The sequence below is a fragment of the Lygodium microphyllum genome, chromosome 19 (assembly GCF_053477565.2).
Source record: "Lygodium microphyllum isolate KBCC chromosome 19, Lygodium_microphyllum_v1.1.10, whole genome shotgun sequence".
Lineage (NCBI taxonomy): Eukaryota > Viridiplantae > Streptophyta > Polypodiopsida > Schizaeales > Lygodiaceae > Lygodium > Lygodium microphyllum.
In genome coordinates this window covers 76,388,108-76,404,089 of record NC_141153.1, presented here as the reverse complement: position 1 = coordinate 76,404,089, position 15,982 = coordinate 76,388,108, and the positions used below count along the sequence as shown (strand labels likewise).

The 15,982-nt window shown below is 41.7% G+C and overlaps 1 protein-coding gene across 1 annotated transcript in view; it reads right to left on the bottom strand.

The window, feature by feature from the left end:
* The window catches only part of LOC148020050 (chitinase 2-like), a 93,311-nt gene extending 91,588 nt beyond the window's left edge, over positions 1-1,723 (bottom strand). The window contains exon 1 of the mRNA XM_087699646.1: positions 1,426-1,723. Within this exon, the coding sequence (XP_087555772.1) occupies positions 1,426-1,723 (298 nt within the window). The remainder of the gene's footprint in view (positions 1-1,425) is intronic.
* Positions 1,724-15,982: the final 14,259 nt, after the last annotated feature.

The window sequence follows — 15,982 nt, the reverse complement described above, 5'->3', positions numbered from 1 at the left end:
CTTGTTGATGATACAAGATAGATTTTCTTGCAATAAATTCTTTGTTTCCTTACTGTCTCTCTCGGGGCTCTAGAAAGAGGCATATCTTTCTCATTCAACATTGCCATGGCTGCTTTCATAATAACCATGTTTTTTCTTTCAACCACTCCATTTTGCTAAAGAGTATAATTGCATGTCAACTATCTTCTAATCCCATGCTTAGATAAGTACCTATCAAACTCATTTGGCACATATTCACTGCCACCATCAAACTATCTGCATGAGACATAACCATTGAACTCTTTCTCTACATGAGATTTGAAATCCATAAAGCTGTCCAAAACCTCATCTTTATGTTAATGTATATCCAAGTATACCTATTGAAATCATCCACAAAAGTCACATAATACCTAGATCTTCCAAGAGATACATTATATGCGAGTCCCCATACATCCGTATGAATAAGTTGCAAGGGTCTATTGTTCTTCATGTATGTCTAACAAATGGAAAACGAGCTTGTTTGCCAAATTGACAACCTAAATATATGTGTCCCAAATCAGCATATTTAGACTTTGGCAATCATAAATCAATATTCTTTTTCTACATATTTAAGCCTCTAAATATTTATGTGTCCAATACGTTTATGGCATACATCTATATCTCTGACATTTGCATCATCATAAGAAAATATTGTAGCTTTCAATTCAAGGATATTTGCACCCAATGTAATCATTCTTCCATGTCTTTTTCCCTTTGCAATCAGCTTGTAACCTCTGCCATATTCCTTAATAAAATAGCCATCTGTGTTAAACCATACCTATAGGCTTTGTTCAGCCCTTTGGCCAATAGACAACAGATTCTTTGTAATGGATAGAACATGTAAAACAACATACAATTTATTATTCGTGCCATCAGGCATAACCAATGAAACAACTCCTATATAAGTTGTCTTACTAGGTGTCATCTCTAGTGCTACATACATAACCATTTGTACTTTCTTTCATTTCATCAAAACACTTGCCATGTGGTGTCATATGATTTGATGCTCTTGAATCAATATACCATGTCATCTAATTTTTCTTGCTTAGCAGCCTTGTTTCGTACATATGTCATAGCAAATAACATATCACCACTCTCATGCTCTGCTGCATGACTAGATGAGGCATAATGTCCCTAATGCCTACCTCTTTGATTCGCTTACTTCTTCCAGCACTCTTTAGCAATGTCGCCATATTTCCCACAATAGTAACACTCCTTGTCCTTGTTGGCATTATCATACATAGTCTACAACTGCCAGGATCCTCTACCTCTGGAATTAGGCCTCCCCCTTTGCTCGAGAGTATCCACCACCTCTATCATGATGTCCTTGCTGATTTTGCATATTCTAAGATGCATGTTGTTGGGTTCCTTTACCACAGAAGGACATTCTAGCATGACTACCACAACCTCTCTTATTTGAGTAAAACACTGCATCTCTACTTTTTGGGTTATTGGAGCTAGTAATTGCTAAACCCAGTTTCACCTTGTCATGAAAAATAAGTAATGCAACTAGCTCATTACAGACATGCATTTCAAATCTCAATGATATAAACGTGTCAAATGACTTGTATTTAGTTCCAAGACCATTCAAGGTCACTGCATCCAAATCCTCGTCCTCTACTTCAGTTCCAATAGTTGCCAATTGATCTGTAAGGGTCTTTATCTCCATTACATAATCATATATGGACCATCCTTTCCTCTCCATGGTGTTGAACTTTTTATTTAACTAATTTTTGCATACACTAGTGGTAGTGCCATAGTACTACATCAAGATTTTCCAAGAATCTTTAAGAGGCTTGCAATTCATTATATGCATGACCATTGCATTTGTAATGAACAATGAGAGCCAGTGCAAGACTCTACAAGCACATTCAAGCCAGGCACTATGTGCTTTCTATTGTTCAGGAGTTGGATGTCTATTTGGAAGCTTAGGCCTTAGCCTCATCAGTTGTCACAATCAAATACTACATCTCTTGAGACCAATGTCTCATGAGTAGAAGGATTGTAGCATTTGTAAGCCTTCCTATCTTGTGCATACCCAATAAAGATGGCCTTTTTTGCCTTTTGATCAAGCTTCTTCCTCTTCTCATCTGGAACATGTACATGTGCCAAACATCCAAAGACCTTAAGATGGCTAATGTCAAGCTTTATCCCATAAATCCTCTCATGAGGAGTCACCTCATGTATCCGTGATGTTGGTGTACGATTCATCACATACACAGTATTCATTATAGCCTCTGCCCAATATGCATTTGGTAGGCCCTTCTCATTCAACATGGCTCTAACCAATTCCATGATCACCCTGTTTTTCCTTTCTACCACACCATTTTTTTGTGGTGTGTACCTACATGTCAATTGCCTCTTTATCCCATGGGCTGCCAAGAAGTGATCAAATACATATTCTTCACCACTATCAAATCTCAAGCATGAGATGTAACAAGCCAATTCTTTCTCCACATGTCTCTTGAAGACTAGAAAAGAATCCATGACCCCACTCTTGTACTTCAACACATACAACCATGTGTACCTACTACTATAGTCATCTATGAATGACACATAGTATCATGATCCCCCAAGAGATGCATTCTGTGAGGGTCCCCATACATCAGAATGTACAATCTATAATGGTCTAGTAGTGGTGCTTACATGCCTCATAAATGGAAGCCTTGATTGCTTCTCAAATTGACATGATTGACACACATGGCCCAATTCCACATGCTTGAACTTAGGGAGTCCAAGTACAACTTGCTTATGATGCATATTTTTCAGCTTTTGAACATTTACATGACCAATCCTTTTATGCCATATCTCAATGTCCCTTATTGCAACATTGTCATGTGAATACATAGTAGCATTCAAGGCTGGAATTTATGTATCCAATGTAAACATCCTACCATTTCTTTTGCCTTTAGCAATGAGTTTGCATCCTTGACTATGCTCTTCAATGTAGCATCCATCTTTATTGAATCTAATTTATAGCTTCTTTTTAGCCATTTGTCCCACAAAAAGTAAGTTTTTGGTAATGGAGCATACATTTAACACATCATATAGACTCTTTTTCTTGTCACCGTGCATGTTCAAGGGAATGGTACCTGTATGCTTAATGTCATGTTGTGTTTCATCCCCTGTGCAAACATATCCATGAGCACCTTCTACCAATGTGTCAAACCACTCTCCATGAGGAGTCATGTGGTTAGATGCCCCTAAGTCTATATACCATAAATCATCTGTTTTGCCTTGTGTAGACAACCCCTTCTTCACATGTTGCATAGCAAACAACCTACCATCCTCCTGCATACCACTAGACAAGGCATAATTACCATGTTGCCTTCCTCTTGCTCTCTGATCATTCTTCTTCTTGTAGCAATCTTTAGCTACATGCCCATATTTGCCACAATAATGACAATCCTTATTTACATTTGATTACTATCCATGGTTCATTTGGGGCTGTTGCCAAGTACCTCTTCCTCTAGATGAGTAACCCCCTCTTCCATGAGCATTAGAGGCACCTCTATTTGCTTGATGATGTCTATTTTTCCATCCACTACCTTGCTATCCATGAGCCGCATATGCATTTCCATCCCCTCTTCCTCTAAAGTTTGTTAACCTGCCTCTTCCACCTCTACCCCTTTGATTTGAGTAGAAGACATTGTTCATGCTATTCTTAGACCCACTGGAACTTGTATTGAGTCCAAGCTTCACTTCTTCATGCAAAAGAAGTGCCACAAGTTCATCAAAGTCAGGCTGCTCTTGATGCACTTATATGGAAGTGTCAAACTGCTTGTACTCCTCTCCAAGACCATGGAGGGTAGTGGCCACCAAATCATCATCCTCAACTTCAGCTGCAATTGAGCCTTGTTGCTCTGCAATGGTTCTAATCTCACTCACATAGTCTTCAATAGACCTTCCATTCTTGGATATGTGGCTGAATTTTCCTTCAATTATGTCTTTCTTGAATGAGTGACATGGTCATAATTCTTCTTCAAGACTGTGACTAGATCCCACTAGCCTCTTCCAATCAAAAAGTTTGACATCCTGAACTTCCATAAAACATTGTTGTAGTCCAACTTATCACCTACTATCTGGATGATAGTATCCTTCTCTCCTGTGTTTTCCATTCCGAAGTCTTCAGCTTTGCAAAACAAGATTTGATGTGTAGAGTCAATTAGCCCAAAATGCAAGTAGGCAATTCACTTCAATGACATGTAGTGCAACCAGTTTTTACTAAAAATTTGTGTAATAAACACTATTGCATTCTTAGACAATACATGTGCTTTGTTCCCAAGTATGTGTATGAGACATACATATATATGACCACTTGTCCTTGTCCAACATGCAACCTGTTGGTATTCTCTACTAATTATAGGATAGGGCCAAAACGAATTGATTCTCAACCAGAACAAATTCAGTTTTTGTCTTCAGGATCGAAATCTTCATGATTTGTTGGAATTTTTGTTCCGTGAGCTTCTACACCTTCCATCTACAACCTGAATTCACATTCAAAGACACAAGCTTCATGTTTTCTTATTTCAAGTGTCCTCTCTACTCTTCAGTCAAATCATTTCAGGCCTTCCACACCGCAACCTAGCAGGCATGTGGTCACACAATCTACAAGCCTACATTAGCTACTGGAGAGGCACGTGGTACTCCTGCAGGACTAGCCATGGATGGCATATGCAAGCTTGCCAGTGATCTAATCAGCAAGACCTAGAAACCAGGATCATTGAAGTTGAGAGCATCCATCACTACTAGATTAAAGAAGTTTGATTTGATCCGCACTTGGAGAGGAGGTAATAATAGCTCTATCCCTGCTCATCCCAATTATTATTCACAAGTGAATACCTAGATGTCACCAACTTCTAACAGTTCTTCACAAAGCCAAACATCTCCCTTCCAGGATGATCAAGGATGCCATGTGTAGAGCCATGTAACTACTAATTCCCATCAATCAGAGCTCGCCAATAATCTCAACTCAAAAAAGCTCAAATTGCATGATCACAAGAAAGCTCTCTTGCAACAAGCTACTACAATTACCTCTATTGATATGGCACTGGACAATGGTGACTCCTCTGTTGAAGCGAATAACAGCATCAGAGGAGAGGTGCGCCTCTATGTTAGGGGGCTCGGCCCCTCAGTCACCAATAGTGACATGCACAACATCTTCTCCACCCTCGGTCATGTCTTTGCCATTGATTTTTGTATGAACCAAAGGATGCAACTTTGCCTACATGACCATCAAACATGCCTCTTCACAATACCTTCAGTGCTTTTTCAACCGTATAATGGCTGCATGTAGAAGGGTGGGTGATTGAAGTTGGAAAATTCCAAAGAACATTACTTGGAGAAGCTCTGATACCATGAAAGAAAATAGAGAGAGAGAGAGAGAGAGAGAGAGAGAGAGAGGGAAAAAGGTCAGGCAAGAAGGAGAGCAGTCATGCTCTCTATCCAACTTCCATTATCTTCCACACTCTTGTGTGTATATAACTAGAACATACAAAAGTAAAGTAACCTAGATGTAACCATGGTTGAGTTAGTATGACCCAAACCTTATTCAACTAAGGTAACCAAACCAAAGACAAATGTACATGAGCTTGAATCTCAACACCAGTAGTGTGATTGTTATTGTCTAGCTATTCACTCAGTATTTGAGTGCTATTGTCAGTCTTTTTAGCATTTGTCATTATTACAGCTCTATGTATTACTACAATCCTTAATTATCGACGCCTGACTTCCTACAAACCAAGTTGATCTTTCAATAATCACAATTCGTGTATAACATCCAAGCAACACATATGTATTTGCAACCATTTAGCTCAGTCTTGCTCAATCCATATATGTAGCAGGCATATGTTCCCAAATGGGAATCCCAAAACCTTCAAGCAAGTTGCATAGACAAGTCACTATTTAGACATGATAATATTTATGACAATAAATTTCCTATAATAACCAAGGATTTTTTAGCTCAAAAGCATGTCAAACATCTCTAGACATATGTCATAACAATTGTGTATAGTAGTATTCCAAGTAGAGTTCATTTACTGCATACAGTTCATATAGGTGTCTTCCAAAAGCTTATGATAGACAACAACTTGTGAATAACTAGCAATAAATTCCATGTGCAAATTGAAGTATTCTCAGCTCAAAATAGCCCCATAACATCTTTGACATGTACCATAATCCCTAGGGTTGAATGTAGGTACATACAAGCATCAAGAATGGTTTGTATGACCAATAGCAATGCAAAACAAATTTAAAGACTGTGAATGCTGCTGAGCAAAATAAATATAATTCTAAAAATCTTGGCTAGCAGTATTCATTCTCTTAAAATCAATGGCCAATTCACCTAAGGTCATGTAAGTGAATCTCTTGCATTCCATCCTCGTCTTCTAGGAATCTTCTAACCAAAGCCTACATAGCCACTAACCAACTGAGGGGGATGAGGGATAGAAGTAGTAGGAGAGGGAAGATGAACCAATGAAAGAGGATAAGGGGATGGGTAAGCAAAATCATAAAAGGAAGAATGAGCTAAAGCGGGATTAGCTGAGAACTTGGGAGAATATGTTAACTATTGAGGGAGAAGCTCTGGTTCTCACTCAATCTAAGGTATGTGACTATTTCACAAGTTCAATCTTTCTCCTGAATATTGCAAAGAGTGAATAGAAGAAGAAGGAGAGAAAAAAGAGCTACAATGAAGGAGAGAGGAACTCACACATACATTCTCTCTCTCTCTCTCTCTCTCTCTCTCTCTCTCTCTCTCTCTCTCTCTCTCTCTCTCTCTCTCTCTCTCTCTCTCTCTCTCTCTCTCTCTCTCTCTCTCTCTCTCTCTCTCTCTCTCTCTCTCTCTCTCTCTCTCTCTCTCTCTCTCTCTCTCTCTCTCTCTCTCTCTCTCTCTCTCTCTCTCTCTCTCTCTCAAAAGCTATGGTGGTGGTACTGTGAGATTTAAAATGTGTCTCCAAAATTTTTAGAATGAAAAATATAACTATATTTTTCTTTTCAAAATATAAATGTCTTACAATAATTTCAAAATTTTTTCTTATAATTTGTCTAGCTCCCACTTCAATCTTCCATCTCATGTTGTTAATTTTTAGTAGTTTGTATCCTATTCCATCCCTTAACCTTAGTCACTAATGTTTTTTTGTTTATATTTTGTAGTTCCATATTTGGCCCAAGAAGAATTTGGGATAGTAAGTTGGTTATTTTCCTAATTGTAATAGAATTTTCCTTAGATTCAAGGGTGTTCTGCATTCATTTTAATATCCACAACTATATCTTACATATCCAATAATATGAGTGAAAATGTAAATGGTATCCATACCAATAATAAAGTAATGTATTTGAAAACATTCTAGGGCTCCAAGCTCAATAATTATCAACCATACACACCAATCTTAGGGCTAGATGCTAATGTAGCAACCCATACTCCTAATATTTATACATTGTGATGATATTGAATCTTAATCCAATATGTAGGGGGATGCAACATGCCTTTGCTAGAAATGAGCCTTGACAAAAAGGAATCTATTATTAAAAGTTGGGTCAAGGGTGCCAAATCTTCTTGGGCTATGTTGATCGATGGATCTAGGGTAGGGTTAGCATTAGAAAGAAAAAAGCAAGGAGAAGGGCTTTTCCAATGGAATATGGAGCTAGGGTACCATTCGGAAAAAAAAGCAAGGATAAGCACTTTTTCAATGGAATAGTGATTAGGCTACACGATGTGAGTTTCCCTCACTATCATCAATAGTTTCCTATTGGATATGTTGATGCTATTTGGAGTTGTTGATGTGAAAATCCTTGTCCCTAGTCTCTATGTATGTTGGCATCCTCTTGCTTTTAACTCTTTTGAGACTAAAGTTATCTACAAGAGTGATGCATTCGTGTTGCTTGGGCAATGATATCATCTAGAGAAATGGTAGTTAAACCAAAAATAGCCACAATAGTTTGAGAATCTCAGTTCAAATTCTAGATCATGAACAAATAATGAAATTAATATCTCTTAGGCTAGTCCATTTTCAAAACTGTATGTTCACTAAAACTTATATTTGCAATATTGAATAGTATAGAACACTATAGAAAAGTGCATATCCTTCTCAAATGCATATAGGAGAATGATACTTGTTCCCATAATTAAAAAACAAAAAATGCACTTGTGTTATCTCTTCAACATGCTATTTGTATAGCATGTTCATGTCATATTTGTTATTGTGCTCTTGCAAAGTTACATGGTGATTCCTATACCAAAAATAGTAAAATGTCAAAGCCATTGCATTATAGACTTTGGTCAAGTGGCTTGCTTCTTTTTTTGTATGTTTTCCATGTTACTCTTTGTAATGAATGGGGATCACGGGAACATGGCATGGGAACATACCAGTCACACTAACGGTATATAAGGTGTAAGAGGGTATTTTGAGGCATGACAGAAATTATCAAGAAACTCTCTTTTCACCTTCTCAAGCTTCCATGGCTTCTTCTTCTTCCTCCTCCTCTTCTTCTTCCTTTCTCTCTCTTTATCTCTCTTCTTCTTGCCTTTCTCTCTCCTCTCCCTCTTCTTCCATAGTCCTTCTCTCTCTCCTTCCCCTTAGTTAGGACAATTAGGTCTCCTTCATTACAAGTGGTATCAGAGCTTTGTCCTTGATCCTTCTCTTTTCCCATAGATTTAGGGCTCTCACAGTTTCCCACAGTTAGAAAACTCGAGTTACATCTCTTTCACAGGTACATAGGAGTACTCAGGCAGACTATCAGCCCTCTTGAAGACTATGGCAGCCTTTCTTGGAGCTTCCGAAGAACCATGGACACATCTGGAGGCGGGCAGACAAATTTGACAAGTCATCACTAATTTTCATGCAATTTTTTTTTAGAGTTTTGGGCAAAAAGGAGGGTAGCACGGTTAGAGAAGGCCAAAAACTCAGTTACTTTTCAAGAAGACCTTCTCTCTCCTCCTTTCTCCAAGCTACCATGGAATCTCCAGCCCAAGAACCTCAGGAATCTTGCTTCCCCCCCTCTTCCTCAGCAAGAATGGCTAGTCCCAATGCTTTCCCCTCAGCTGGAGCAACATATTGAGCATCAACAACCTTGATCTACCCTTTCTGTAGCCCCCAGGAGCAGCCCTGACATTTGCGGTGCAAAAAACAGGCTGTTTCCTGGCCTGCTAGATAGCCCCCCCAGCCCTCTTCTCCTTCCTGACCTCACTCCTGGCTCTTGGCAACCTTCTTGGGCAGCATTAGAGGCTTCCTCCTCAGCTCTTGGACTCCCTTTTTCACTTCAAGAAAACCCTGGTCTGATGCAGTTCATGGCAGCCATGGAACCTTGGCATCAAGCTCAGAAATCTTGAAGCTTTTGGTCTTTTCTTGGTCGCCAAGAGTCCCTCTTCAATCCTAGCTCAAGATTTCAGCCATTAGGAAGCATGGGAAGAAGATTACAAGCAAGATGTGAAGGCATGCACTTGTGGGCAGCCATGGCTATGGGAGTAGAGCTTCAATTTCAGCAAGAGCTCTTCATGGGAAGTCCTGAGCCAACCTACCCCAAGCTTGACTTCACCCTTTCTTGATGGAGCACAACCATTTTGGAGCTATGGAGCATGCGGGATCAAAGTGGAGCTCTCATGAAGGACTGAAGTGGCATTAGTGGCTGCCTTCTTCTCCAAAAGACTCAAGGTAACCGATTCTTGGCTCTCATTCTCTCTGTTTAAGCCTCTTCTTGAATCCCATCCACTTGTTTGAGAGAATGTATGAGTCCAAGTAGATAATAGGAGTCCCAGACATTGAATGAATGCTGAATATTAATCCCAGTCATTTTCCTTTGATCTTATGGCACTGGAATGGATTTTGCTCATGCTAAAGCTTCATTGTGATTATATCTTACTTACCCATAATCCGTTTGGCTTCTTGTGAATTGGCTGAGCCAAGAATTGAAAAAAAATCCATTGTATAAGGGTGAGTAGGCAATGAGTCACTGCCGGTAAGCTTTCTATCCTTATTCCCCATTCCAATTCCATGCACTTCATGAAAAGCCCAAAATTTTGATTCCTGAAATGCATCTCATGCTAGGTGTTTAATTGATAAATGTCTACCATGTATATTCCGGGTGAGGAAAAGCCTGATGCCAGGCGAGGTGGCAAGAGAAAAGAGGGGTGACCCCCCTTGCCATCAAAGACCCTGAAGGGGTGCACAACCCGGCCCGAGGGGAACTTTGCCCACCTCCCGGTGATCCGAAGCCCAAAGAATTATTGCAGGTGCAAGTACATTTGATGGAATAACCTGAACCCTGATCATTTGAGTCTACAAGCCCCTACATGCATTGGTAATGTCACGAACCACTTGGTAATGTATGGTGGATGCAATGCAAGAAGGGCAGGGTATGCAATTATGGAAATGGTCTCAACAATCAACTATGGATGCAAAGGATGTATGGCTTTATGTGGCATTGAGAGCCACCGTTGAGGCCCTGGATGTCTAGGATAAGACCCTCACCATTGGGATAAGGTATGCTCCTTGAGGGAGTCTTTGCAGGGTATTGCAGACAACCAGTCCTACACAATCAGCCCGCAAAAGTTGATTACAGCAAAGCCTTCTTGTGTGATTGATTGTGGGCTCTATAGTTTGATTCAAAGAGGGCATCTTCTCCTTCGATTTGAACCAAAAATCTCCCCATTCCGCCTTACAGTTTTGGAGATACACTCAGTTTTGTGCTCAGAGGTACTGTGGGATAGGCAGCAGTCCTACATAGTCAGCTCACAAAAGCTGATTACAGCAAAGCCTTCTTGTGTGAGTCAGTGTGGGATCTATAGCTTGATTCAAAGAGGGCATCCTCCCCTTCTATCTGAACTAGAAACCTCCCCATTCTGCCCTATGGTTTGGGAGATACACTCAGTTTTGTGCCCAGAGGTATTGTGGGACAGGCAGCAGTCCTACATAGTCAGCTCACAAAAAGTGATTACAGCAAAGCCTGATCATTTACTATCAGATATATTTTTGCATAACCTCGTAGAGGGATCAAGGGTTTTCATTTGAATCAAAAATTTTGGCGATCGGAGCTCCCAGCTCAAGATATCGTCATTTCTATAACAAGGGGTCTGGTGGACTGCACTTGGGATGGCAGGCCACAAGGGTAAAACAAAGGCCCAGTAGAAATTCCAGCGTGAAATAAGGGACTCCCGTGCCTCAATGAATGATCCTAGCTCAGCCCAGGAGGATCTTGAAGACATGTTTGAATAGGGTGCCTCCGAGATAGACCGCTTATCTCTGCTCAACCAAACCTTATACCAACATGAGACCCATCATGCTGAACAACATCGAGAGATGGAGCAACGCCACATGGAGATGGAAACCCGCCAAGATCACGTCATTCCGAGATGATGGCCAAAATGGACTTACTCATAGAGCGCATGGGCGCCCTCATCCCCGCCATTGTCCCCCCCTCGGATCAACCCAAGGAGTATGTCCCTCCCCGTAAGGCTAACCGCCCTCCCCCCTTGGAGACCGGGCATAGCCTGTTAGAAGAGGAGAGAGAGACAGGGTTGAGCACGAACTGAACCATTCAGGTTCCACACTCTTCTTCTCATTATTCCATCATAGAGTAAAACACACATACAAGAGTAACATAGAGTAAGTGACCCGCTGACTAGACATACTAACCATAGTCAGGTCACCGACTAGCTAACTGACTTATTTAATATAGTCACAAGCAGGAGACAGCTGTACACTAGCTGTCATGTCGGTAGTACATAAAGACAGTCACACACTACACGGGGAGCTTGACTTCTAACACTCCCCCTCAAGCTCAAGACAGCATCTGCACACCAAGTAGCTGTCTAAAACCACAAAACTTATCTTTACCCAGAGACTTGGTAAAGATATCTGCTACCTGCTCATCAGTCCTCACATGCATAAGATCAACCTTTCCTGCAAGGACAATCTCACGAATAAAGTGGTAGTGTACCTCTATGTGTTTTGTCCTGGCATGGTAAACTGGATTCATGGCCAAGAGTACACTACTCAGATTATCACATAACAGTTTCACTGGAGCATCAACCTGAATATCCAAGTCAGCCATAAGCTTGAGCAACCAAGCAATCTCACATGCTGCCAATGCAGCCCCCCTGTACTCTGCCTCAGTACTAGATAAAGCAACCGTAGGCTGCTTCTTGCTGCTCCAACTGATCATGCCGCTACCAAAGCCAAAGGCATAGCCACTCGTAGATCGTCTATCAGTTGAGCATCCTGCCAAATCTGCATCTGTGTATCCAATCAGTGTCAAGGGCTTATCTCTGACATAGAACAGCCCATAGTCTACAGTGGACTTAACATACCTCATGATGCGTCTAATTGCATCCAAGTGCGGCTTTCTCGGCTTTTGCATAAATTGGCTTATCAGCCCTACTGCATAGCTCAAGTCAAGCCTAGTGATGGTCAAGTAAATCAGACTGCCAACCATCTGCCTGTACATAGTCACATCTTCTACTTCAGCCCCAGTGTTCATGTCTAGCTTTACATTCTGGTCCAGAGGTGTATCCAGTGGTTTGCATTCAGCCATGCCATACTTCTTAAGCCTTTCCATGGCATAGTGCTTCTGCATCAGCCATAAGCCATTTTCAGCTGGTACAACCTCAATACCCAAGAAATACTTCAGATCTCCCAGATCTTTCATGTCAAATTCAGATTTCAGCATCTTCATAGCATGCTGAATTCCCATGTCATCATCTCCAGTGATTATCAGGTCATCAACATATATGACCAGCACTACCAAGCCACTGTCAGTCTTCTTTGTAAACAGGCTGTGATCAGCCCTGCCAACAACAAATCCAAGACTCTACAAGTAACTGCTGATCCTAGCATGCCAGGCTCTCGGAGCCTGTTTCAGCCCGTATAATGCATTTTTCAGCCTGCATACATAATGCTGAAAATCAGGGTGCACATACCCTTCCGGCTGAACCATATAGACATCCTCTGCTAGGTCATCGTTAAGAAATGCATTCTTAACATCCATCTGCTGTAATTTCCAGCCTTTAGCAACAGCCAAGGCAATAACAGTTTGTATGGTTGCCATTTTTGCAACCGGGCTGAATGTTTCATCATAATCCAAGCCATACTACTGAGCATATCCTTTAGCGGCCAGCCTTGCTTTGTACCTTTCCACACTGCCATCAGACTTACATTTGATTTTATAAACCCATTTGCAGCCAACAGGCTTTTTCCCTTCAGGCAGTGGTACCAAATCCCAAGTCTGATTTTCAGCCAAGGCTTTCATCTCTTCGTCCATAGCCACGCACCAATTTTTATCCTTTGCTGCTTCAGCATAAGTACCTGGTTCTTTGATCTCCATCACTTTTGTCATGTACGCATAATGCTTTGCAGAGTAGCCACTGTATGTCAACCTGTCAACAGGGTATCTGACCCTCTGCGAGCGTCTAAGCTGTGGTGCACTACTCGATTCACCTCTCTCATGAGGCGGAATGTACCTGTTCTGCCTCGTGCCAGGCGTATAGACAGTCGGAATACCAAGTTCGCTGTCTAAAGTATCACTAGACTCATAGCCCGAAGTCATTCTGCCAGGTGTCATCATACCATACTCAATAACTTTCTCTTTTCCTTTGTTGTCCAAGACATCATGTCTCCCCCTCACTGACATACCCGTGTCAGTGGACGGTGAGCTCCTCAATCTCCCTGTCCATGGGGATACTGTCTGACTGATAGGTCCTGTCATAGCAGTGCTCTGCTGCATATCAACTGTAGAGGCAGGAGTGGAAGGCATATCGGATGGCACTGCAACTGGTGATACATACCAAGAGCCCAACTCATCAAAGATGACATCCCTGCTTACCAAAGTCTCCCTGGTAGAGGGATCATAACATTTGTATGCCTTCTTCTCCTGCGAGTATCCAATGAACACACTCTTATGCGCTTTGGGATCCAGCTTTTTCCTTTTTTCATCTGGAATGTGCACATAAGCAAGACAGCCAAAGACCTTCATGTGACTTACATCCGGCTTATAGCCATAGAGCCTCTCAAACGGTGTCATGTCATGAATGCCTGCAGTGGGAGTCATGTTCAGAATATATGCGGCTGTCACAACAGCCTCTGCCCAATAGTAAAGCGGCATATGCTTCTCATTCATCATGGCCCTAGCAGCTTCCATCAGAACCCTGTTCTTCCTTTCAGCTACTCCATTTTGCTGCGGAGTGTAGCTGCAGGTTAGCTGCCTACGAATGCCATTTTCAGCCAAAAAATCAGCAAATTCATTGGAGACATACTCCCCACCGCTATCAGATCTCAAGCAAGATGTAACACTCAAATTCCTTCTCAACCTGTGCTTTAAATTTCTGAAAAACAACAAAGACCTCATCTTTTGTTTTCAATATGTAAAGCCAGGTATATCGACTGTAGTCATCAATGAAAGATACATAGTATCTGGAACCCCCCATAGATGCATTATGAGCTGGTCCCCAAACATCAGAGTGCACTAACTGCAATGGTTGTGTACTCTGTCTTACATGCCTAACAAATGGCAATCGTGATTGCTTACCAAACTGGCAAGCCTCGCATACATGACCAATATCTGAATATTGGAATCTAGGTAACCCTGTTACCAGCTGCTTCTTCTGCATGGTCTGCAGCCTCTGCAAATTGACATGCCCCACTCTCTTGTGCCAAATCTCTAAGTCCTTGATAGTGCCAGAACCCTGGGCAAACATAGCGGAGTTCAGCTCTGGCAATGTAGCATCAAGAGTGAACATTCTTCCATTTCTGTGGCCTTTCGCGATCAACTTACATCCATTGCCAAACTCTTCAATAAAGCAGCCATGCTTATTGAAGCGAACCTGCAAGTTCTGCTCTGTCATTTGGCCCACAGACAATAGGTTCTTCGTAATCGAAGGGACATGCAAAACATCATGAAGATTCTTCTTCCTGCCATCATGTACAACCAGAGGCACTTTGCCTTTATGCTCAATGCTATGCTGCGTGTCATCACCTGTGCATACATAGCCATGCTTTTCAGCCACCATATCCGTGAACCAATCACCATGAGGGGTCATGTGATTCGACGCCCCCGAGTTAATGTACCACACTGCATCATCAGATGATTTTTTAGCAGCCTTATCTTTGACATATTGCATGGCAAACAGTCTATCACCAGAGTCATCTGCCTGACTGGACGTAGCATAATGTCCATGCTGCTTGCCCTTCTGATTTCCCTGCTTCTTCCAGCAATCCTTTGCAATATGCCCATACTTTCCGCAGTAGTGACAATCCTTATCTTTATTTGGATTGTCTGACTGACGCTGCTGCTGCCATGAGCCTCTGCCACGGGAGTTAGATCTCCCCCTGCCTCGAAAGTTGCCACTACCTCTTGCATTTGATGACTGCCGATTGCTATTACTATAGGATGCATTCTGCTGGCCTCCTCTGCCAGATCCATAGCCTCTACCACGGCTACCACGACCACGCTGATTCGAACAAAAAACTGCATTCTTATTCTTTGAGCTGCTTGACCCTGTAGCTAAGCCAAGCTTCACCTCTTCATGAATCAATAACGCAACCAGCTCATTAAAATCAGGCATCTCAGCCCGCACAGATACTGAAGTGCCAAAAGACTTGTACTCGGGACCCAAGCCATTTAAGGTCACTGCAACCATATCCTCATCTTCTACCTGTGAGCCAACAGATGCGAGCTAATCTGCTAAGGTTTTAATCTCCGTGACATAGTCCTGTATGGATCTGTTCTTCCTCTCTATGTTGTTGAATTTTTGCTTCAGTTGTATCTTCCTGGCACTCGTAGTTGTGCCATAATACCTGACCAATATGTTCCATGCATCTGCTGGGGATTTACAGTTCATGATCTGCATCACCATAGCATCCGAGATACATAATGACAGCCAATGTAAAACTCTGCGAGCTCTTTTCGTCCAAGCTCGATGCGCTCGTCTTTGATCAACTGTAGGATTCCTATCTGGAACTTCAGGTTCAGCCTC